Raw genomic sequence first — 26,092 nt, 5'->3', positions numbered from 1 at the left:
ACAAGGAGTGCACCCCGTAAGCAGAGCCGCCCAGCGCGAAAGAAAGTGCAGTCTGCCTAAGAATGGCGCCACACACGGAGAGCTGACAAAACAAGATGACGCAACAAAAAGAGACACAGATTCCCGGTGCCGCTGATGAGGATAGAAGTGGTCACAGAAGAACACACAGAGAATCGACACAGAGAGCAGACGTCTGGGGGCGGGGGGGGGGGGGCAGAAATAAATAAATAAATAAATCTTTTAAAAAAAGACTACAGAAATGACTACTCACTTATTATAACATATAAAACATAATTTAATGGCACATAGGATACTAGGAGTCAAAAACAATGCACCCAAATAGTCACACTTGCCTATGTAAAAGCCTTTCAAACCTTAGAATATAATAATTTGTGTACTAGTCTTCAAGTAATTTCTCTCACATAAATTGTGGACCTTGCTATCTCTATATACATCTATATTTTATTTCCTTTTATCTAGAACTTTTGCATAAGTATTTTTTATCCCAACTCAATATAGACTGTTTTCATGTAGAAGGAAGTGAGTGAAGCTGATCCAGTATTGGACAATAGGATGCTTAAAGACTGGTTGGGGGAAGCAGATGTGACTGAAGCACTTGGACTCCCATCTACCATACCATATGGGGTTCAATACCCGGGGTCCTCCTGGTGAAGGTAAGCTGGCTTGGGTGGCTAACTGGCTTGAACAGAAAACTGACCCATGTGGAGAACTGGCCTATGAGGAAAGCTCCCCATGCAGAGTGCTTCCCCATGCAGGAGTGATGGCCTAAGTGGAAAGCTGGCACAGCAAAATGACGCAACAGAAAGAGACACAGTGGAGAGACAATGAAAGACACAGCAGACCTAGGAACTGAGGTGGCGCAAGAGGATGAGTACCTCTCTCCCACTTTGGAAGGTCCCAGGATCGGTTCCCAGAGCCACCTAATGAGAAAACAAGAAGACATAGAACACAGAGTGAATGGACCCAGAGAGCAAACAATGGGGGTGGGCTGGGGAGAAATAAATAAAAATCTTAAAAAAAAAAGACTGGATGGGGTCGGGGGATTGGAGGCTACATTCCAAAAGGAGTTCAGATTCATTGTTTTAAGGCTGCTGGCTTTCAACCCACATCTATATGGCTCCATGCATTCTAGAAGTATTTAAACTAAATCTTATCAATGCATCAATCTCATTTGTTTACATATTCACCCAAGAAACCTGCTGAAAGCATGCTTTATGCTAGACAAAATAGAACTTGATATCAGTTTTCCACTTATCTATTCATGGTCTGACAATTGGGGTGGTTGGAACCATGCTATTTCAGAACACTGTGTAGTAATGGAAATGATTTCTAAGCAAAAGGATATTCTATGACTAAGGTGCTAGAGGTTGACATTTGTTCCATACACCCAAAATACTTGTCCGTGTTTCTATTTTAGCATCCCTTGCAGTTCCTTTTCCTTGCCTCTCTGTCCCTCTAGACTGTGACCACATTGCCTGATACTCATTCACCCCAGATTAGGGTAGTGCCAGCACATATTGCTTACTAAATATATCTTTGAATTTTTAAATGTGTTGAAAATGCGGCTAAGTTTGATTAACATCATTAAACTAGTAGCATTTTAAATCCATTAGTCTGAATAGCTTTGTAGTGTGCAAGTCACCTAGCACATCACAAGAATAGTTTGGGTTTTATTTAATTGAAAACTAATTCAAGAGCACACATTAAAAAAAAAAAAGGTAGTTATTGACATTCTTGAGTTTGCTTTATATCTTTCAACCCCATACTTCTACCCTACTCCAAGATAATATAAGCTCACATTCAATAAACTGCTTCTGTGGTCAATAGCTTATTTTCTCCACCAAGCTCCTCCTAGTCCATCTTTTCTTTTATCTAAAAGAAGAGTTAGAATCTATCTCAGGTGAAGAATTTTTTAATTTAATATTTCGGCCACCAGACCTGTAAGTGATGGTAAAACTGCTTTAATGAAGAGATATCCAAAAACCATCACCACAACCCAATATAATTACTAGATCAATTTTTAAAAATAGAATGATATGAATCAAAATTGTTCAACTTCTCTAAAGGACAGTGGGAATTCTGCTATTGATATAGATCAGCTAAAATATATGGCAAGATTTACTTTTAGAATATGATGTTAGAGAATACTCTTATTGCCATATAAAACTGATGAGTTAATTTTGCTAGGCACATTTGTTGCTGTTTTGTATGCTGGTTTGCTTAAGACAACAAATCTTAGAAACCAGTAGATCATCAGTTTGTTCATTGGATGTTTCAATTTTAATACAAAGTTTGGAAGACTAGAAATATTCTACTAAACAAGCAAACAGTAATTACTCCTTTATAATTACTGTGCAACTTTATTGTCATGCATTGTTATAATTACATTTTAAATACTCCCATTTACAATAGAGACATGAATGCCTTCTAGCACATTATAATCTGTGACTTATAACAACATCTCACTTTCACAAAGGCCTCTTCATTTACTCTCCATGTTAACTACTGTTAAACGAAACTAAAGCAAAATTAATTGGCACCATAATCCTTCAATAAGGAAATTATGGGCAATGTATTATTTCTGTGCTACTGAAATCATCTCATTATTCTGAGGATTTTATGTTCAACATATAAGATGCGTTTCTCCTTTAGTAAGAAGTTAGTCATAATCCGATTGGTACTTCTCAAACTTTACTGTGTAGGCAAAGCACAGGGAACCTTGTTGAAATGCAGATTTTTATTCAATCACAGTCTAGGGAGAGGCCCAAAATTCTGCATTTCTGATAAGTTCCTAGGTCGTTAGATATTAGTACCGCTGCACCGTGGACCACACTTTGAGTAGCGTCACTTTCAAGTATTATGTATACCTTTGGGAAAAAGCCAGTTAACACATATATACGCATACACACAAACACCTAATTCATCCTGACTTCTGCTATAATCACTTTCTCCTCTCAAGCCTGGCAGCTAATTGCTACTCCCAAAGGACTCATTTAAAGCAAACAGAAAGAGCCTTCAACCTATGAAAATCTAGAGAGTAAGCAGCAGGTAATTTGACGCTGAGGTGAGCTGGGAAAGAGTCAAAGCTCCCCAAAGAATTTGTCATTTGAGCCGCCCGCATTCTAATGGATGTTTGGAGTTTGCCAAGTGGGGCCAGGTTCTGTGCCTGGAAGTTGGGAAAGGAAATTCTGGGCAGGAGGGAAAGCATTTAGAAATAGGGGTACTGTAAGCCACTCTAGGGTGGGAGGAGACTGATAAAAGGTAAGATTTAGAAAGACCCTTAATCTTCTATATCAAGGAGTTTTTATTTTATCTTGCCAGGTATTTGGGAGTCACCTAACAACTAGAAAATATATTTGTAAATCTTAAATCTCAAATCACCTAATTTTCTAATCACAGGCCTATAATTCAAGGGTTTTATATATCTTTTTGGAGGTAGGGGAGATCAAACCCAGGACCTCTTCTATGGGAAGCAGGCATGCAACCACTTGAACTACCTCCATTTCCTACACATTTGAATTGTTTTTTTCATGCATTTAGTGAAACACTGTGGCCCTATCTGCTTTGCCATCATAATCATCTTCAAATTAATAAGGTGTTGCTCTCCAAAACCTAACAATTTATGAAGATCCTCAAATATCTGGGGGCCATGATTTGAGGCCTCCAAGATGCTGTAACACACAATTCACAAAGACATACCGGTTGAAAGCTAGGGAAGTCTGACTCAATGACTTTTTCTTTTTTTAAGGAGGTATTGCATTTGAACCCAGGGCCTCATACATGGGAAGCAGGCACTGAAACATTGAACTACACCCGATCCCCTCCATGACTTTTAAAATTTCCCTTGTTGTTAAAAATACCTTTCTGAAAGTTCTCTTTCCAGTAATGGAAAACTTCAAGGCAGGTTTAAAATCTGAAATCCCAAGGTTTGAATATATTTGATCCTTGGCAAGTCAGAGCATTGTTATTTGGTCACAGTTGTTTCCAGGATGCTTCTGAAAATGTTTTTTTAAGCCAGTGGGTAGAAGAAATTCTAAGATTAATAATCATTTCAGGGCCTTAATTTTTTTTTTTTTTCTTTTGGTCAGTGCTGGCCCCTTAATTCTATAGCTTCCAAGTTTCCAGAAAAAAAACTTTTAAGTAAATGTAGGGAAGTAGATGTGGCTGAAGCGATTGAGCTCCCACCTACCACATGGGAGGTCCTAGGTTTGTTTCCTGGTGCCTCCTGGAAAAGACAGTGAGCTGATATGATGGGCTGGCGTAGTGAGCTGATGCAAGAAAAGGATGCAACAAGGAGACACAAAGAGGAAACACAATGAGAGAGACAACAAGCAAGGAGCAGGGGTGGCTCAGGTGATTGAGAGCCACTCTCCCACAAGGAAGGTCCCAGTTTCAGTTCCCAGTGCCTCCTAAAGAGAAGACGAGCAGACACAGAGAGCACACAGTAGTGGGCACAGAGAGCAGACAGTCAGTGCAAACAATGGGGGGAGGGAATGGAGAAAAGGGGGAATTAAAAGAAAAGTCATTTTAAGTGTATATATCCCAATTCCCTTGTTAAATAACTAAACATTGCAGTATATATGCATATACATATATTTAATACCTATACATTTAGTACATATATTTAAACAAGAGAACTGGTAAAACCTTCCCCTTATACTTATGTAATTGTTTTAGCGAGAGCAAACAGAGTAGAGATGACCTCTTTTAACAAAGAAAAATACAAACTGTTAGATTTCGAGAAACTTGGCCCTAGAACCGTTTTATTATTTAACATTTTAATATGGAATCTGACAAAGGGAAACCAAAAGAAATCTACTGCTGTGTAGATGGCACAATACTTCTGGTAGTAAAATACTGCTTTGATGAATTTGAACTGTCAGTAGATCTCTTCCAGTTGAGTGGCAAAAAGGAATAATGGCAATAATAATAATTTTAAAAAGAGGAATGGAGAATATTCACTACAGGCAATTATTGGCAAACACACGTAAGAGTGACATGAGCTGCTTCATACTCAGGGACCAATGGAAGCCAAATGGTGGTGGTGGCTCAGGATGGGGACTGGAGCTGTAGAGCACAGAAGATACATGACAATCCATGAGTCAGCACGAACCATTTTGAAAACACGTGTCCTCTCCATGAACAAGCCTTCTTTTCTCTTTTCTTGAAATATGATGCAAGCTCTGGCAGCCAAACTTTCATGGACTTAAAGTGGAACAGATCTGATGAAAATAAACCCAGTTGATTAAACACTGTGAAATCTCTGACACTGACAAGTAATCAGGTTTCCCAGCTGATAACTGGGCAGTGGCTAATAGAGATGCTAATCAATAATGATAGTTGTAGTAACATGCATTTAGTGTTTCTTTATGCGTCTTCCATTGTTTTATGCCTTTTACATGCTCTAAGTTATTTAATACTCACAGCTCTAGGAAGTTGTTAGCACTATTATCATCTTACACAAGAAGAATCAAAAATGTTAAAAGCAAAACAAAACAAAAAACTGGCTGGGTATCTTGTAGCTAATAAGTCAGGGAGCCAGACCTCAAACCCAGGTAGCAGATAATAGATCTGGCTCACCAGACAGTTAAGTCCACCCTAAGTACATGTTAAAGCCTGTAGAAATAGGAACTACAAAAATATTTGCCATCGTTATGTTCTAGACTATTAGAAGCCGAGATTATACCAGATACTTTACAAGAGGTGTTTTAGGGCACCGTAAAGAGAATCCTGCTTTATACAGTGGAAGGTCACCAATGAAAGTCATTACCCAAAGAAGTATGAAAGACAGAATTTAAAGAACTTTAAAAGGGATTGCTGTTTACAATTTGAAGGAGAAACCCAGTACTTTCTTTAAATACTGGTCAGTGTTGTTGTAACCAAAGAGCAGAAAAAAATTTTGGTAATGTCAGGAAATATTTTAGAAACACAGTAAAGCAAGTTGGTCTGTTTTTATACAAATTCGATATATGCTTGATAATAGATGCCTTATACTATTAAGGGTGGGGCAAAGGAAGGAAATAAATGGCAACATGGTCCTCAGCTATGAATTGGAAATCAAAGTGTACAATTAAATGCTTTTCCGTAATGTATCATCCACTGATGACATCAGACTGAGACTACAAGTCATGATAGAGAGATCTGGATATAAATGTCAGTTTTTGCATGTAAGCCAATTCCAGTTTATTTAAGCATGGTTGACATGCTAAGGTATTTTCCTCTTCCAGATTGAGATTGAGCAGATTGATCATTGGAGCCATTGCTCTCAGTTTAGCAGTTACCTGGGTTTAAATCCTAGTTCTGTGATCTGGGGAAAAACTCATGATCATTCTAAATTTCAGTTCCCACCCTTGTAAAAAGGGGGGAAAAAGAGTAATTACCTCACAAAGTTGTGGTGAGGAGAATGTACAATGATTGATGTAGAATGAATATGCTTGGTAAACTAGCCAATTATTAGCGCTGAATGTTAGAGCAAAAGGCCTTTCCTTAGATTATGTTCCTTGATTTAAAAAAAAAAAAAGAAGACTGTATTTGAGTAGAAAGAAGCTTCTTACTTTTGAGGGTGATGTATCTGTTCATTGTGTTCGTTAGCTTGATCGTGATGATGGTTACATGGGTGTCTATCTGTCTATCTGTCTAATGTCGAAACTTATCAATTTATATACTTTGAATATTGCAGTTTACTATATATCAGTGATACCTCACTAAAACTATTAAAACACAAAAACTTGTATGTATGTGTCTGTGAATTTAGTAGCTGGAAAAATCATTTCTCTAACTGAGTTATACAAAGCTGACAACCCTCCTCACAAGAAATTGGAACTGATTTCTTTATAGCAGGGAATGTAAGGTGTTTCTTGGTTTGTTTCCCTTTTGTGGGAAATTTGCACTATTGCCAGTGATAAATCCACAATGTTAGCATGACCAAACTATTTTAACAGATAGGCATACCTTGAATCTCTCCATTGGCAGGAGAGAAAATACCCAATAGTGAGGAATCATTTTGTGTGTGTGTGAATATTTTTTCTTTAATTTATTGACGCATGTGACTCATACATGAACAGACATAAACAATAAGTATATAGTAATACTTGTGAACTTACAAAAAAAAAATATAGAACATCACACAGGACTCTCATACCTCACCCTACCACCAATACCTTGCATTGTTGTGAAACATTTTTAACTAATGATTAAAGAGCATCCTTGAAATATTACTGCAAAGAATTTTCCCCCAACCTACCCTATTATTATTATTATATCATTTATATATGAGCTTACCTAAATAATAAGTGTATAATAAAAGTTGTGAACTTACAAAGCAAACATGTATAACATCATACAGAGGCCTCATACATCAACCCCCACCTACACCTTGCATTGTCGTAAGACATTTTTTATAAATTATGAAAGAATCTTGTAAAAATCTTACTAATTACAGTCCTTATCTTACATTTGGTATATTTTTCACCCAACTCACCTGTTTATTATTTTTTAAAAAATATTTTTGTGACAGAAGTTGTAAACTTGTAAAACAATCACGCACATGTGAAGAATTCCCAAACAACATCCCTCTATCAACACACCACACCGTAAACCATGGTGGAATATTTGTTACAGATTATGAGATAATATCATCTGATTATTATCAGGTCCAAAGTGTACATTTGGTACAAATTTTCCATTCTCCCCCATTATCAACACAGTACATCTTTGGCATAGACACAAGAATATTACATTATTACTGCTAATCACTGTCCATAGGTAACTTCAGTTGTATTTTTCCCCATGCTTCTCCATATTCCCACCACCCTACAATAGTATTGTACATCTGCTCTAGCTCACAAAGGACACTGTTGCATCTATACCATCAACCACAGTTCTCATCCACCTCTGGGTTTAATGTGCTATTCAGTTCCTCTAGCATTCCGTCAGCTGGCATTTATATCTCTAGACTACCATTTTCAGCCACATCCCCATTTAAACCAGCTGTTACTATAATACATTACTGTCAACTCTGTCAACATTTCCACACTTTTACAGTAAAGCTAATTAAAACTTGTACATACATTAAACATCAGCAGTCCATCTCAGTCCTCCTCTTATCTCCTTTAAGAATCCACCATCACCACCAGGTCTTGAAGATATTTTCCTAAATTTTCTTCTAGAAACTTTATGGTTCTTGCTTTTATATTTAGGTTTTTTATTCATTTTGAGTTAATTTTTGGATAAGGTGTGAGATAGGGGTCCTCTTTCCTTCTTTTGTCTATGCGTATCCAGTTCTTTCAACATCATTTGTTTGAAGAACTATTCTGCTCGAGCTGGGTGGGTTTCACAGGGTAGTAAAAAAAAATCACTTGAACATACATGTGAGGGTCTGTTTCTGAACCATCAATTTGGTTCCATTAGTCTATGTGTCTGTCTTTATGCCAGTACCATGCTGTTTTTACCACTGTAGCTAGGTATATGATTTAAGGTGTGAAAATGAGAATCCTCCAACTTTGCTTTTCATTTTTAAGATTTTCTGGCTATTCAGGACCCCTTAACCCTCCAAATAAATTTGGTAATCATGTTTTCCATTTATTTTTAAAATGCTGGTGGAATGTGTATTGGGATTGCATTGAATCTGTATATCAATTTGATTAAAATTACCATCTTAATGATAGTCTTCCAATCCATAAGCATGGAATGTTCTTCCATTTATTTAGGACTTTTAAAATTTCTTTTAACATTAAGTTGTAGTTTTCTGAATACAAGTGCTTTACATAATTGGTTAAATTTGTTCCTGAGTATTTGGGTTTCATCTGCTGTATTTTATTTTCACCACTCTTTTGACACTTTTAGTTACTTTTATTGATATATCTTCATTTCTAGACCTTCTTCCAGGCCTCTCTCTCCTGTCTTTTCTTTTCAGGCTGTAGCACACCCTTTAATATTTCCTGCAACTCTGATTTCTTGGTTACAAATTCTCTCAGTTTCTGTTTAACTTGAATATTCTAAACTCACCCTCATTTTTGAAAGACAGTCTTGCCAGATATAACATTCTTGGCTGGAAGTTCTTCTGTTGCAGTATCTTAACATATCATACTACTGTCTTTCATTCATGGTTTCTGGTGAGGAATCATCACTTGATTTTATTGGGTTTCACTTATATGTTATGCAGTGCTTTTCTCTTGTTGTTCTCAGAATTCTCTCTTTGTCTTTGGCATTTGACATTCTAATTAGGTGTCTTGATGCAGGTCTATTCAGATTTTTTTAGATGAGAATACTTTGTGCCTCTTGGACATAGATATCTACATCCTTCAATAGGACTGGGAAATTTTCTAACATTATTTCTTCAAATATTCCTTCCACCCTTTTTCCTTCTCTTCTTCTTCTGGGACACCCATGACACATATGTTTGTATGTCTCTTGCTTTTGTTTAGTTCCCTGAAACCTTGTTCAATTTTTTCCATTCTTCATCTGTTCTTTTGTATGTTCACTTTCAGAGGTCATTTCTTCAAGTTCACCAATCCATTCCTCAACCTCCTCAAATCTGCTATTATATGATTCCAATGTTTTTTAAATTTCATTTATTGTACCTTTCATTCCCATAAGATCTGCTGTTTTTCCATGTATGCTTTCAAATTCTTCTTTATGTTTATCCAATGCCTTCTTAACATCTTAATCTCTTTAACCATCTCATTGAATTTATTAAAGAGATTTGTTTAAACATCTATGTTTAGTTGTCTCCACTCCTTTATATCATCTAGGAGCTTAGTTTGTTCCTTTAACTGGATCATACCTTCCTGTTTCTTGGTGTGGATTATAATTTTTTGTTGGTGTCTTGGCATCCAGCTTACTAGATGTACTTATTCTGGGTGCAGTTTCTCTCTTTAGTTTAGGGCTTTCTTGCCCTTCCTCCCTTGCTGGTTGTGCAGCAGGAACCAAGAATGTAGTTGTACTGTAAGCGGTGGAAATCAAGCTTCCCTCATTACCCCAGGGACCAGTGAAGCTTCTCCCAACTTTCTCCTTTGCCAGGGGTAGGGACAGAGCCACTACTGTGTGTAATAATCCAAGTCATGGAGGCCTAGACTGTAGTTGCCCAGAGAGACTAACGAAGCTTCATGCTCCTTTCTCCCCTGCCTGGGGCTGGGATGGAGTTGCGGATGTGGGAAGCAATCTATGCAGTGTGGGTCCAAGATGACCACATTTGCTCTGGTAGACTTCTGACTATTCAGTCTGTGGTAGTCAAATGTACCTGCAGTTACCCAGAGAAGCTGGTATAGGGCCTGCCAGCTTCCTACCTACAGACATGGGGCTGAAGCTTAGGCTAGGGCTGCAGGCCAATTTCGGTGAAAGAAACCAGTCTCTACCTTCACTGTGATTTTCAGGCAGCACAACTGCCCCTCGTGCTGGGTGCAAAGTCAAAATGTTGGCTACCAGCCTCTTTCCAACTTGGATACGTTCAAACTTTAGCTGTTCTTAGGGTTATACTTCAGCCAGACAAATTTATAAATCAGTAGCTGAAATCAGTGTCCAACTGTCCCTTCCTCACCTGTTTTGGGAAATGAAGCTTCCAATTCCAGCCACAGAATAGCTCCTGAAGTGGCTTATGCCTCTAGTGGAGAATGGGCACTGGCCAGCCTCCATGGCATAGAGTGCTCTACTTATGAATCTTCAGTGCAAATGAGCAGTCTCCTGCTTACAGTCTTTCAAGGATGTTGCATAATGCTCTTCTGGTCTCCTGGAGCCCCCAAACAGGTGCTTTAGATAGCTCTGGGTGATTACTAACTGCCCTGTAGCACAAGCTGACTCTAGGAGCTCCTTACTCTGCTGCCATCTTTCTAATTGTCTCCTGTGTGTGTGAGTCTTTAATAAGTCAGAAAATTTTCTTATGCATAGAGTATTGGGTCCAGCGATTACATTTAGCCTTCAGATTTTGCATATGGAGTGAGAATTTAGAGTACATTTAATGTGATAACCCCAACTATATACAGATATCCCATGGTGAGGCTTTTCCTTGTGTGATTTTTGAGTCTTCATGAAAGTCACCAAATTCACTGATAAGGGCAGACAGTTGAAAACCACATGTACTTGGGGAACCAATGATATTTGTCAAGTGCTCTCTGTATACATGTACCAGGATGATTTATACATACCTATGCTTTATATGGCAGAAAAGACATTTTAATTTTCATTTCTCTTGGCCAATGATGACCCCTTATCCCTTTGAGCCATTTCCTATATAGTTCTGATTAACAGATGTGCCACGAATAAAAGAGTAAGCTAAAAGGATTAGGTAATAAGTTATTGCCCCTTAGAACCAAATGATTTTCAATTATTGATAAATCTCTATTTTCCTATATTCTTTTTCCACTCTTGATTTTGAAAACTTTTGGAAGTCCCATGAATTCTGTTATAATATTTAGCTTCAACCAGGTTAGGAAATGTAAACAATCTGGCTGGAGTGGGAAATAGGGAAGAATGGGTATCTATTAAGATAATAATGCCACATAAATTACAAAACCTTAGTGGCATAAAACTTTTGAAAGTTAGCCCTGACTAATCTTACCTGGGCTTGCACATTTTCTTTGATCAACTGCAGGTTAGCTAGGCACCCCTGATAGTCTTGGGTAAGCTCAATCACATGTTTGCGTGGTGACTGCCTGTAGGATATCTGGTATGACCTTGGCTGGGGTGACAGAAATAACTCACCTCTATTCACATCTCATCTTGGGCGTATTGACATGGTCATGGTAGAGGAGCAAAAGAAAGAAGACCCAATGCCTAAACCCTTGTCAAGATTCAAAGTTCTACTTGTGCCACACTTGATAAAAGCTCACTGGCCAAAAAGATCACATGGGGTCAAACTAAGAGTCACAGTGAAAAAGCTGTACAAAATTACATAGCAATGGAGACCAAGAAGGGAAGAGGATTTAGAACCATTAACACAATAAATCTATAGCAGAACACGTTTTCTTGTATTGGGAGGAGTGGAGAGAAGGGTGTCATTTTGGTTTTTGGTCTATAAAATGGTAAATTAATATTTGGGTTATTCAAACAAATAGACTAGCAACAACATAAACCCTCCCAGCCTTCTTAATTTATTGATCCAATTGTATAGGCCAATATGAGTCTCCTTCTATTCATTCATTATAAAATATATTTGGGTAAGCGAATGTGGCTCAAGTGATTGAGCTCCCACCTACCACATGGGAAGTGCTGGGTTCAGTTTCTGGTGCCTCCTGGAGAAGACAAGAAAGACAGCAAGCTGGAACAATGGGCTGGCATGGTGAACTGATGCAACAAGATGACGCATCGAGGAGACACAAAGAGGAAACACAGTGACAAAGATAAAAAAGCAGAGAGTAGAGGTGGTTCAAGCCACATAGGAGGTACCAAGTTGGGTTTCCAATACCTTCTAAAGAGAAGATGAGCAGACACAGAGAGCACACAGTGAATGGACACAGAGAGCAGACAGTGAGCACAAATAACAAGGGGGGGGGGCAAATAAATAAATAAAATATTTTAAAAATTAAAATAAAATATATTTGTGGCAATAACAAAATAACAGTTTTTCCAAACAAAGTGGGATAAGGAGAGGGCTATCAATTCTCAAAGAATTCATGTTTGCCTTATTGTGTTTTAAAAGCTAGTCATTTTGTAATGTCATTGTTGGGAGAAGAATTCTGATATACTTTAGTTTTGGTCACTTTCTCTTTGGAAATAAGTTTGTGTAAGTCACCTGGGACCGCCATGTTTCCTCCCAGTAAGCGATTCATGAATTAGAGTCCTATAGCGATTCATGAATTAGAGTCCTATCTTTTGACTCCATTTTATCATGTGATAATGTAATTAAAAATTGCTTTCTCTGGAATTCTCACTAGATTTTACTTCTAGCCTTTTTGAAATTGCAGAGGATTAATCAGAAAACAAAGTTAATTTGGTTGCACTTAGCCAAATAGCTCTCCTTTGAGAAAGAAACTCTGAAGGATTTCTTTCCAAAATAGAATCCTACAGTTTATATAGTCAAAGCTGCTGCTTTGATAGGAAAAATACCAGTTATGAATATGTTTCTAACATAACTGGAAGGGGCATGATACTTGCCACTTCACTCTACTTTTAAGGCAAGTTCACACTGTGCTTCAATTGATTATTTTTCCAACAATATTGTTGTATTCTTTAATGGTCTGCCAGTGCTTTTATGAAGCCCAGTTAAAACATTGGCCAACAGAGTTGAGAATAAAAGGAGGCCAAATATCTTTCCAGAAACAAGTGTTACTTCAAAAGATACGCATTACAAAGCACTACTGTGACTCAGATAATCACTTTCCCCTGAGGGGGGGTTGCTAATATAGAATGGTTTCTTTTCTTCACAGCCCCTAGTGAGCCTTTACTGTGCAAATTTGCTGATGGAGGACAAAAGAAGAGACAGAATCAAAGCAAATACACCCAGAATGGGAGGCCTTGGCCGAGGGAAGGAGAGGTGAGTCTTGACAGACAACTTTTGCTTAGAAATTTGGTAGCAGACACCCCTTGGAGGGGCAGCAGGGCTGATTTGGGGGGCCATGATGAAATCATGCCCCATGGGAAACCAAACGGCTTACAGGGGGCAAAGGAGTATTCCCATATTAATGCCTTCAGGATAAATCACTTTAGGAAAATTACAGGACTTCAAAATTGACCTTAGTTCTGCACTATAGTAAGTCTTCTATCTTTAACCAAACTTGAACTCGAAAGTCACTCACTGAAAGATTTGATCCCCCAAAATCTGTCATTGTGGAGTTGTTATAAAATGAGGGTATTATTAATTAAGAAAAGCTTTTCAGTGAAATCAGCAATGAGATTTGAATGGAAAAATGGTAACTAAAATTGACTTTTATTTCATTCTACCACTGAGATGATCTGCTTCCACATATCTGTGTATTTATGCATATGACCATACATTAATAAGCATGTCGATATATGACATACATATGTTTTCTGTTGGTCTAGAAGAAGAAAGAAAAGTTGATTGATACACACAGGGTTTTGCTTTTCACATCAAGAAAAAGGAAAAATATTTAATGGTTGTTTATCCCTTTACCTTCCTAACACAGAAGAGGAGAATAGTAAAGCTATGAACCCACTGCCACTTGGGAATGGATTCCCTTTGGGTACTTTCATTGTAAGAAGACAAGCAAAAAGTGCCTGGGCTTCTGTGAAGTCTTTTCATTCTTTGTGAGATAGAATGAAACTGTTTGAATAAGTGCCATTTTTTACCAAGGCCATAATTTCAACAGAAAAGCTTTATTTAGTATTTCTATTCAAAGCACCTACTTCATCCATTTATCATATAAGAAGCATCCTACTTGGTGCAACATAAAAAAAAAAAAAAAAAAAAACAAACCTGAAAATGCAGTTGTAAGAAAAGAAAAGAGGATAGAATTATTCTCGGCAAAACCGTTAGCCATTTTTTGGTTTCTAAGACTTCTGCCTGTGTTGCCTTTTTACAGGCAGTTCACGGAATCCCTCTTAAAAGAGCATAGCTATATTCAAGTGCTATAACTCATTACCTTGAGACATGAAAAAGAGGATCAGCATTGAGCATCTAAAGCTATTTAAAAAGGCAAGAGTGTCAATATTCTCAGCTGTGAAAAGTCTGTTTATATTATGTTTAGAAGAGGAGTGGGGAGAGGGTGACCCATGAATTTTTAGTGTCAGTGGGCAGCTAGGTCATTCCCAGAAGACCCCTTTTGCCTGGTGGCTTTCATGGCCACATCCATCCCACACCAAGCTTCCATTTTCTAGAAAGACTCATCTGACCTTTTAAATTACTGTTGGGTGGAAAACTGCTGATCAGAGTGATCTCCAGATCAGACCATAACCAAAAACCCCAAGACTCAATGATGCCGCTTGGCCCGAATGACTGAAACTTCAGCCCGTCTCCTTGAGAGCCTGCAAGATTATATCCACACTATAGATGACAATCCCAGCAAGACACCTCATGTGTGCAAATATTTTTCAATAGAAACCTAGTCAATAAATTTTTTTAAAAATGTAGAGCAAGCGCTTTTACCCTTCATTCTGTGCAGATCTAGGGCTTTTGTTTCTGAGCATGAGAAACATCATGTATACAATGATATTTTGGAGTCTAGTTTAGGATCCAGAGCATCTCATAATTTAAATGTAGATTTTAAAGGTGTATTTCAAATCTTTGCTGTCCAAAGTTGCTTTTCAAGAGCTTGAATTATCCTCTTCAGCTTGAAAATCAGGGGGCCATAATAAATTTATCTGTGACCAATCAAAACATATTCCATTTGTGTAGGCATATTCAGAGGAAATAAATCAGAGAAATTGAAAAGGTATGCACCATAAATACGTTATCACATATCTTGATTTGGGGATAAAATTGTTGATCTGAGTACCTCGATTTTGGTCTCAGAAAGAGATATAGCAAAAATCGTCAATAAACTTTGCCTGCCCATTAAATGTGTTTTACTTCTATTTTGCCTTGCATTTACTCGTTATAGTACTTTAAACGTTTATTAGCATCATTATAAAGCATGACAGAATACACATTAATCAAATATAGGCAATATTTGCTTCCTTTTTATATAGCAGTAAATTCTAATTTCTGTATTTCATTGAAGTAAGGTGTGTTTTTTATGGTTTGCTTTTTTTTTTTTTGCCCTCACCTTTGACACTTCTGAAATTGGTTCTCCACTTATAATCAATGGCATCTTTCAAGACAATTGTATTTTCTCCTGCTGGTCATTGGGGGAAGCTACCCACCTGAGGTCATTTGACATTTTTGTCTGCCTAATGTCTTTGCCCACACTGAATTGAGACACTAACCAAAGACTTTATGGGTCAAATTCTGAGACATGGTTGTTCCCTTGGGAAATGCTGAAACTAAAAAACCAATACATTGCAAGTATTTTAGAAGTACCAGAATATGACATTTATAGCTACTTACAATTTTAAAATAAAAACAAGTTGTCATATAAAGCTGTTTTCTTCTTGGTGGCATTTTGATAACAGTTTTATTTGCATAGTTTTGGTAAAATGCATTTTTTAAATTTAAAAACTTAATACTTGAAACTTTATACATATAAATTAGTGTAAATTAATGAGACTTTGAAATATAAAATATATGGTAGTGGACAGATTTACATAAATGAAAAACACAGGCATATATTGAAGTTATTAATCACTCAAGGGGCAAACAGAACTCTGAGTAGAACGTTCAGGGAATTTAGGCTCTTAGGGCTCTCTTCTCTGATGTTCTGCAGTTTTTATCATTTTTATTTCTTTAAAGCATCAGTTCTCAAACTCTGTGGTCCCTAGATCACTTACACTCTTAAAAATCATTATTTATTAGTTCCTTAAAGATAATAAATGTATCATGTGTTAACAAAAATACAGTATTTTATGAAAAAGAAACTATTTTTCAAAACAAGGGCAAAGTTTTTGAGAAAAGTTGCCCTGTTACCATTTTGAAAGTCATGTTCATGCCTGATTTCATAATAATAATTTTAAAAAGACCGGATTTGCATATCTGCTTCTGCATTCAACCTGTTGACTAATGTTTTGGTTGAATGATATGAAGAAAATCTGGCTGCACTCACTTATTGTAGTTGGAAAAGGAAGGACTTAGGAGCCCTCCAGTGTCCTTCGGCCACACTTTGAGAACTTCCATCCTAGAGAAACTGGAGCCAAAGTCAGTGTTGGAATTTAGCTTCCATAAACCTGAAGAGCTGGGCTGGTTGTTAAGGTACTGCAATGTGTCTGCATCATTTGATAAATAGCCACTGCTCCTAGTGCACCCATATGACCCTATTTAGCCGCTTCAACACTGGTGCCTCCTCCAGAACCACCCTGGACGAACCTATTCAGCAAGTATGAGATACTGACCAGCACAGCGGGAGTTCCCCAGAACCCTCCACTGAGCATTATGACCTTATCTGCCAGTGCTTATTCCATATTTGAGGTGAAATATTTTTCGTGTCACTCCAGCTCAGAGATGGCCTCACTTTATTGTTGCTATGATCCCTTTGACATTCCACTGAGCAGATGCTCTACTACATCTGAGGCAATATTCTTCAGCACTTCAGGCAAAACACTGCCTAAATTGACCTGGTTAATTCCAGCCCAAAAGACAGGTCTGGAACCAAGTCTGCTTCAAGCCCATTCAAAAATATGTCAGGAATGAGAGGACAGAGGAGTTCTTGTGGCTTTCTCTTGTGTTCCCAGACGGTACATTTACAATGACTACAAAGAAGCTACTGACTTTATTTGAACTCCGGGCCCCCAAATAATAAGAACAGCTAATGAAAAACCAAACTGGGGGGGAAATTTTCCCGAATGATCTGATTTTAATCTTCTTAGCACCCCCAGTAAAAATAATGTAATAGAATGTGAATTAAAATAGAGAAATAGATGTTCTTTTATTCTTTCATTCAACAATAATAGCTACAATACAGACACAGAGACACACACACAAACTACCTTGTGGTATGCACATTTTTACAGTCTTTGTCAATTATGTTGTAAAGAAAATCAGGTAAAACAAAATGGATGAGGAAGCTTCCACTCCAAATCATGAGAGATTAATCCAATTGACTTTTGGTGTGACTGGTCTTTAGATTTCCTTTAGACTTTTTCAGATACATGTGAATGCTACGTTTCCAATCACAGAAGATGGTACATTTTTTTTTGCCAAATTTTCACGCTGAACTTTTATCCATTAATGTTGTAAATATTAATGAATCAAGTCTCACTGGCTTCAAAATTGATCTAGCTTCATGAAACCTTCCCAAGCTCTATACTAATTGAGTCAGTAAATGTCATCAATACCAATTTTTTTGGGAATTGTACTTCTAAGGAATAATTTTTTGGTCATGGATACAAACAAGAGATATGGGAAATGAGCAAGAAGCGACTCAACAAAGCACTCAGATATCTAGTGAAAAGATGCCAAGATTTCATTATAAAAACAGAAATCAATTAAAGACATTTCTTACCTTTATCTTATTTACAATTCTCTGCTAGAATAAATTTAAAAGCAACGAACAATAACAATGATATTCTCTCTATGTGATGTTCTGAAAGATTATTTTCCCTACAGTGGAAACATTTAACAATATTTTCACAGTCTGGATATGAAAAGGAACTAATGGAATTTAGGCAATATTGTTAACAATCAACACTCAGGTTCCCAGGAATAGTTAACAGGTTATGCTGGAGAGAAAATCAAGTAAGATTTTCTGCTGTGCGTTCTGGGAATATTAAAGTTTGGGATCCCTTACCTTTTCATAATTAAAAAAAAATTTCAAGTGAAGCATGATGATATATTATTTCTTAAAGACATTGCATTTAAGTGCATTTGTATTTGTGCACGGCCAAAGTGCCTGGGTTAAGGAATGAGTACAGGATGTTTTCAAACTAGATGTGACTAGCACCCCATGGGATATGGCATATCCGGTCCTGCCTGGCTATTAGTTTGAAAACCTTTAAGGGATGTTCTATACTAACATAGTGTACCTAAATTTCCTTAAATTAGTAGGTCCTATTACTAGACACAAAATTCACGATTAGCTGAAAGCTCCAGCAGTAGTTGCTAAGGTGATCAGTTTCATCTCGGGCTACTGCAGCTAAGTCATTTGTTATGATCAATAACCCAGATCATATGTTGTGTATTTTCAGACCTGAAATCAGCTTGTTTTCAGTGATGGATGAAAACTTCCTCTGTGCTGTAAAGTTTTATAACTCTTGTCCATTCAGAGCTACTATTAATAAAAATTTTCTTCAGTGCCAGTAAGTGGATGAAGGTCTACAAAGGTCGTGTGGGAGAATGGGCTTCCCCATACTATTAAGAAATCCAGAGCCAAATGCAGACCAAGCTGATAAACCTGATTTCAAGTGTCCCAGAGCATTAGGAGGAATTATTTATTCTGACTAAATCCACTTATGATTGAGGCAAAGATGCCCTTTTGGATTTCTGGGTAGGTGGAGAGCCATACGCCATAACTCATTATTTATGTTTTATATTCAGATTCTAGATGAATAGACATTTTCTTTGAAAGATATATTCTAGTTTGTTTTTGTTTTTATATTCTTGAGCAAAGGTGAACACTTGCAGATTTGCATCATATTTATCAGTTTCAACTGTGTCTTTATCACCATGATCATCAGTACTATTATCATCATAAAGCTCTTTTTTTCTTCTATGGCTAAGACTTTTTGCTATGCCCTGAGGCTGCACTGAGGTATAAATTTTGACCGCTGCCTTGAAAAGATTCATGACATATACACACAGTGGGAATCCCCTTAATCGCCTTGTATTTCCTATTTGCTCTTACTTTCTCAGATGTCTGACTACTTTTTGTTCCAGTGTTTTTTTTCCGAGAATTCTGTTTGAAAGAGATTTTAAAAAGCCAATATTGAAGAAGGAGCAGCTTAAACAAAAAGCATTCAGTCATTCAGTAAGCATTTATTGAGAGACTACTTTGTAGGAGACACAGTACTGCATACTGTGGACATGATGTAAACACATAGAATTCCTTTCCACTAGGAGCCAACAATTACACAGAACTTCTCAACCTGTAAAGTAGGAGATTAGAAGTACAATAGAATGGAATCTAGTCTTGCAAAATAAAATCACTGGCTGTAACTGGCTTCATAGCTATACAACAGAGAAAGAAAACCAAAGCCAAAATGATGATAATAAAAATAAAAACGAAACACACAGCCACAGAAGGGTTAGCTCGTATTTGTCTTGTCCCTAAACTTTAATTGTTTGTTTTTCAGGGTGGGTGGTTTAACATTTTTGCGGTACTGAGTAGTGCAGACAGTGAAAACAGCATTTAGAGAATCAGCTTGAGCTTTAGGGTGTGGCTATTTAATAAAATCTTAACTCCTTCACTGACGTACCCATTGAGAATAATAATTGTTCCTGAATTTTAAGGAACCAGGTGTGTTACCATTTGTGATGTGCTCAATGTTTTCTTTTCTTCATTATATACTATGGCACTCTACACTAGTAGTTAAGAGGGCAGACTATAGAGCTTATATAGCAAATTCCACAGCCTTCCAGCTGAGTGACACCGGGCAAGTTTTTCAAACTCCTTAAGTTTCAGTTTCTTCATCAGTAGAATAAGACCGGTAAAAATACATGCATAGTAATTGCAAGGATTGAATGAGGTGGTGAAGGTAAAGTACTGAGCACAGTGCCTGGCAAACTATAATTACTCAAGAAATATTGACTATTATAATTATCACATGAGATCATCAAAATGACTCAGGGCTTTTTAACCTGAAAGCCAGTTTTAATTCCTTGGTTTCTAATTTTATGTCCATGACAATTTATTTTCCAAACTGAAATTATTTTTAACAATGTTGCATTTGAAAGAAAAATTGCTGCCAGTATAATTATCCTCCTGAATTAATTTTTTAAAATAAAGCATATTATAAAACAAGTAGAAATTTATCTATTTTAAGTTGGGCCCACATATTATAAATGCTTTTATAAGATCACATTCCAAATAATAAAGTGTTATTTAACAGTAAAACATTAGTTGGTTTTCAGGTTTTTAGCCAATTTTCCTTTGAAGGTCATGTAATCATAAAAACCAAGGACTGGCAAGAGGAGTGGTGATTGGATGACAAAGATAAAAATAAAAGGAAAAAACAAGAGTTAAAAAAACCTGAGCTAATGCTGGAATTCAAGAAAAAGATTGATCTACTATCAGGAGTCATTAAATTGCATGGTTGGTGTTTTTAAAGGGAAAAAAGATCAATTATTAACTTACTTATTTTGGCAAATATTGGTAATTAATTTTGGATACCACAGGTGCTTATGCAAACTTGCAAATGAAAACCATGTATAATGTACTATATAAAGTACTTTACATTAGCCTTCAAAGCAATTATCTTTGACAGAAGATACGTTCAAATACCACAGTTGGTGACTTACTAGATTTAATGAAAAACTGGAAAAAAAGAATTTCCTTTTATATACTATGGCTAGTACCGAATGTGAATGATCTTTACACTTCCACATCCTAATCTATATATCAAAGGTAATGTTCCCTAATTCTTCTATTAAAGGAATTTCTGGAGCCCTTAAAAGTGGTGATATTAATGCCATTTTTAAAATTTCCTTTTATCTGCTGAAAGACTCATGAAATTATTGGTGCAAAAAAAAGAGATATCTTGTCACTTACAGGCCTAAAGCCATCCCTGGGAGGTTGAAAGAGAAGGTTAATGAAACCCATTGACAGGGTTTGTTTCCAGGCTGTTAGGAAGCCCCAACCGTTCGAGTTGTGTCCATAGTAATAATAGGAGAATTCCTTGATAGATCTTTTAGCTCTTTTGTAAAAGGGTGCAGAATTAGAACACAGCAAAAATTGGGCTGATAACATGTAGTAACAAGAATTAAAGGTTTGAGAGTGAAAGCTTGGTTGTTCCTAAATTATAAACCTACTATTTAAAAAGTATTTTTAAAAAGACATCTTGTTTTTGGCTTTTATTATTGAGAGGGATCCAGTTTATTGGTTAGGTTTATGCACCTCCTTATAATATAAAAAGATCATCTGCTTAAGTATCAAAAGTTACAGTAAACCAATGCATGAATCAGTTACCTTTATTTGCAGAGCTACTTCAGAGTAAATTATCAATTGTTAACGGGTTTAAAAGAATGCTAGTTCATACAATGTCGATCAACAAGTGCGAAACTTTCTAAGGAGCTTGGAAAGAGCCTTGATCCAATTCTCATTAATTTAAAGAGTCTATGAGTTACTGGTTAGCTTGTAATCATTTTCCAAAGACTGTTAAACTTTAGACCCAATGAAAAGATTCACATACCTTCCTCAGCAAGACAAAATCCTTAACTTAATACACTGAATCATACCTGGTATCGCTGATAAAATTCGCATTCGTTTACCTGTCTGACAAGAGGTAAAAGTCACTGAACTTTTAGGGGAAAAAATGGATTCCATTGATACATAAAATACTGATGTTATCTTATATTCCATCTGCCTTGCAGAATTCTGACAAAAAGCAATTATCTGTCATTTAATATTTTTTTCCCAAAAAAGCAGTTACAATTGGTAAATTATGTAAATAAAAGTTATTTTATACCCCCCAAAAATGATATTAATCGGCATACAAGTTGCTGTAGAAGTAAGGACAAACATCTACAAACCTGTCATATCCACTCTGGAGAGAAAGAGGCAATCCCTATGGCCATCTCCATCAGCCAGCCAAAAGGGATGCTGATGCAAAGTGAGTGAAATTTGCTGGCTTTTAAAAAGGGTATTTATTTGGGGTAGAAGCGTATAGTCCAAGACCCTAAAGAATCCAACTCAGGTTACCATAAGAGGTACTTTCTCACCCAAAGTCATTTGCCAGGTATTAAAGCAAGATGGCGGGTAATGTCTGCAAGGGTTCAGCCTTCCTACTTCTTCTTAAGGCTCCATGGTCCCAGGTTCTTCCAGTCTCAGTGACAGGCTGGCATAAGTCTCGTCTCTATCCAAGGGGCTCACTTCTTTCCAGGTTCAGCTGTTCTTTTCTCTTCCCAAGGTCAATTGTAGACTATCAGTTTCATCTCTCTTCCTGGGGCCTTCGCTGTGTCTAATGAGCTGTGTCTCTTCCTCTGCCATGTCTTTTTCTGTGGGAGTGTCCACCCAGCGGGGGGGGGGCATTGAACAGAGTCAGATTGTAATGATGACATTGAATCAAAGCCCTGATCTTGACCTATTAGAATCAAATGTCCCTGCTGAATTTAATACAATCAAAGGGTTATCACACCCAGAGGAACAGACCAGTTTAAAAGCATAATCAATATCTCTTTTTGGAATTCATAAATAGTATCAGACTGCCACACTATCATTCATAGGGAACCCTCTCAACATAGAACATTTAGCTGAGTTTCTTCAAAGTCTTTGACAATCACTAGCTGGTACCATTGCTACTATAACACTCATACTCTGAGACTATCTCAGCAGTGTGGGAGGAAAGACGACTCATCCAAATGATCCTCTTCCCTTCAGTTGGACCTGGTCTGAATGGCACATATAACTGATGTTCTGTTTGACTGGACAACAGTCAACAGCCTTCTAAAGTATGAGAAGCAAGTGACAACAAGGTCCAGAAATACACCATTTCTATTATTTTGGAAGCCATGTTGGGTGCAATTTAACTTTATGGTATTAGACACTAGAAAACTTCTCTTTAGGAGACATGGAATTGAAATACTGCCCTAATATGCCACTAGAAACAAAAATATTTGGGGGGAAAGTAAAGCTCATTTTCCTATGAAATGGTCTATCTACAGAGGCATTTGGAAAACTTGGTTGCAGCATGTGTGTGGATGCAGGATTTCTTGACCATATTTCAGGAAGGTAGGGATAGTGTCCATATAGTTCACCATTATTCCCTTCATGCCTATCACAGTGCGTGGCAGTTTGTTGCATAATTCTTTTCTTCAACAAGACTTTGGACCAAAGAGTTAAGTCATAATTGCCAATATTGCCAGATTCTGAAAATAGTCCCTTTAACCTTGAACTGAAGGGTATTCTTCATAAATGTGATCTTGAAAGAGCAGTTGGTGGTTACAAAGCATGCCAGCACTTGCAAGTCTGGGTATTTTACCTAGCTCAATAGATGTGGTTTTATTTATTTTGTATGCAGTAGGGAGAGTAGTCTCAAGTTGAATGAAATGTTAAAGAAATCTTCCCATTGACATAAGAACTTGAATTTTCAGTAATCGGCTTGATAATATTTTTATTCTGTTAAGTCTTCTCTTATTTGAAAGCAGCTGGGCACAATATTTATTAATCTATGTTCATTAAAGATAAAAATTAAATCTGGTATATCCCTGCAGTAGTATGCTTTTAGGTAGAATGTGATTTGCAAAGAGCTCCGGCCTTCACCCCCCTGGAAAAGGATGAGCTAACTCACTTGTGTCCTTGGGGAAGGCATGGGGGCTAAGGAGCTTAGGAGGGAGTTGAGGTTGAAGATTTTATAACAAGCAGTCGCAGGGGTAGAGACTGACAGTTAATCTCCATATTCACAGTGTTCCTTTAGCCAAATTTCCATGGATGAGAGCAAATAAACTGAGCATCAGCCAATGGAGAGCTTTCTGGAATTATTAACACGCTGTCCTGGCAGTCCCAGCCTAACACATGTCAGTCTCAGAATCACCCCCATAGATATTTAAACCACATTTTATCTCCTCCAGGTGGCATCAAACTGCCGCTGGGGTCTGGAAAATTGTGGACCAATTAGCCTGACACCTGGAACTTTTACCTGTGTAGCCATCCAGGCTCACTTCAGTAGCCATCCCAGCATTTTGTGTTTTTAGACCCTGTTGATCATGTTATGGTGAGTTTTAGCAATATATGCACTCTATCATTGACTCTACGACACCATCAATTAAGGGTGAAATATTTTAAATACCACTAGAAAAAAATGCCATCCATTATCATGTGAATCCTAATTTCAGACATATTAAAATGTTGGGGGAAATAAACGTTGTCTTGGAATCAGTGATGTTCTGTCACTTAGACTGTTGTAGAATTTAAGAGAAGTTCAATTATTTGAGTATAGAGAGACCAGGACTCAGGAATGAGTTTGAGAAAGAAAAATGGTTTATTGACGGCTGGCCAGACTCGGGAACTTCTGTTTGAATCCCGAGCCCTGAACACGATTTTTAAACGTCTTTTATACAGAAAGGAAAGGCTAAATGGTTCTTTTGTTTCAGTTCTCAATAGGCTTTAATTAGCATATATATCTTTCACATCTTAGGTAAGCTTTTAGCATGGACTCTAGACATTCTAGATAAGCCTTTTAGCATATTTACTTTTTGCATTTCTCCTAAATACTTAAAGTTTATAGCCTTTGCATTGTTAAACTGTTTCCTGGGACTGGAGCCGCTGCCACTGTCTCTAAGGGCAGGACTGCAGCCTCTTACCGTTCTACACTCACAAGTCAAACAACTTAGTTATCTCTGAAGAGACAAAGAGCCTTCCACCCATAGCCCACATCATTCTTCTCCTTTTGCCAAAGTTTTACTTGCTAAGCTTTGGCATAATTATTGTTGGAGCTATGAGGTGGATGGCTGTTTGTTGTCTTGATTGATTATTTATCAGTCTTTAGTACAGCATTTAGGACTGTTTTTAGAAGTTTAGAACTTTTCATTCTGGACAGCAGAATCTTGGGCAGGGGCCTCTTGCAGTTATTCTGCTGCCACTGGCACTCACGTGGATTTCTAGTCAGGTTCTAGATCCATCTATTACTTTTATTTTACTCTTAAAGAGTTTACACCTTTAATTTAAAAGGGGTGCTGAAGGGAGAAGATCTCTTTTCTGTAACTGCTTTTTGCTGGCCATGGGCTGTAGTTATTGCTTAATAAGGTATAAAACTCTTTAATTTATTCTAACTGGAGGAAGATGGATCTGGCATTCTGTACGAAGTTGGATGAAGTTTTCATATGGTTAATAAGATGTTTACTCTGAAAGAAACAAACTTAATTAAAAATTTGGAATACTCGTTTTTAAAAGAGGACACATTGGATTATAGAGGTAGACAAGGTTGGGTGCCTATAAAGATGGCACTCTTTAAAAGCTGGTGGGAACAGCATATATATTCTTTTTTAAGTTTTCTATCTTTAGAGATAAATTGCAACAGACACTTAGCTTTGTCTGAAGACATATTCTAAGCTGTTCAATGATTGACACTCATTCGCTCTGTCAGATGCTCCTGGTGAACTGGCACTCCTTGGGCAACTGGCTTCACTCAGGATTAGAACACTAATTTGGAAATACTCTTAGTTTTCACCTGTGGGAGTGATCAGAACTACAGAATAAAGATTTTTACACTTTGGTTTTCATTGTACAATTTCTAGCAATTTTGACTTGTTTAATAGGTGACTCACCATCAGCAAGCAAGCCTCACTTTTGCTACACAGCAGAGTACAGCAGAATATAGAAGTTGACTGAGACTGGCTGAGACTGCCACTTTATTCTATAGACATGTTATTAACTGTTTAGAAAATGATTTTACCAGGAATTTAACATGTCTAATATACTTCTGTACTTGATCTAAA

The 26,092-nt window shown here is 37.1% G+C and overlaps 1 protein-coding gene across 11 annotated transcripts in view; it reads left to right on the top strand.

Annotated features, from left to right (window-relative positions):
- Positions 1–26,092, top strand: part of RBMS3 (RNA binding motif single stranded interacting protein 3) — a 717,407-nt gene that overhangs the window by 564,203 nt on the left and 127,112 nt on the right. For all 11 annotated transcript variants that reach the window (XM_071212855.1, XM_071212858.1, XM_071212851.1 and 8 more), the window contains one exon: positions 13,383–13,489. In XM_071212855.1, the coding sequence (XP_071068956.1) occupies positions 13,383–13,489 (107 nt within the window). The remainder of the gene's footprint in view (positions 1–13,382; positions 13,490–26,092) is intronic.

Source organism: Dasypus novemcinctus, chromosome 31, assembly GCF_030445035.2.
Source record: "Dasypus novemcinctus isolate mDasNov1 chromosome 31, mDasNov1.1.hap2, whole genome shotgun sequence".
NCBI lineage: Eukaryota > Metazoa > Chordata > Mammalia > Cingulata > Dasypodidae > Dasypus > Dasypus novemcinctus.
The sequence above is the reverse complement of the archived record's forward strand: the minus strand, read 5'-3'. Positions and strand labels throughout refer to the sequence as shown.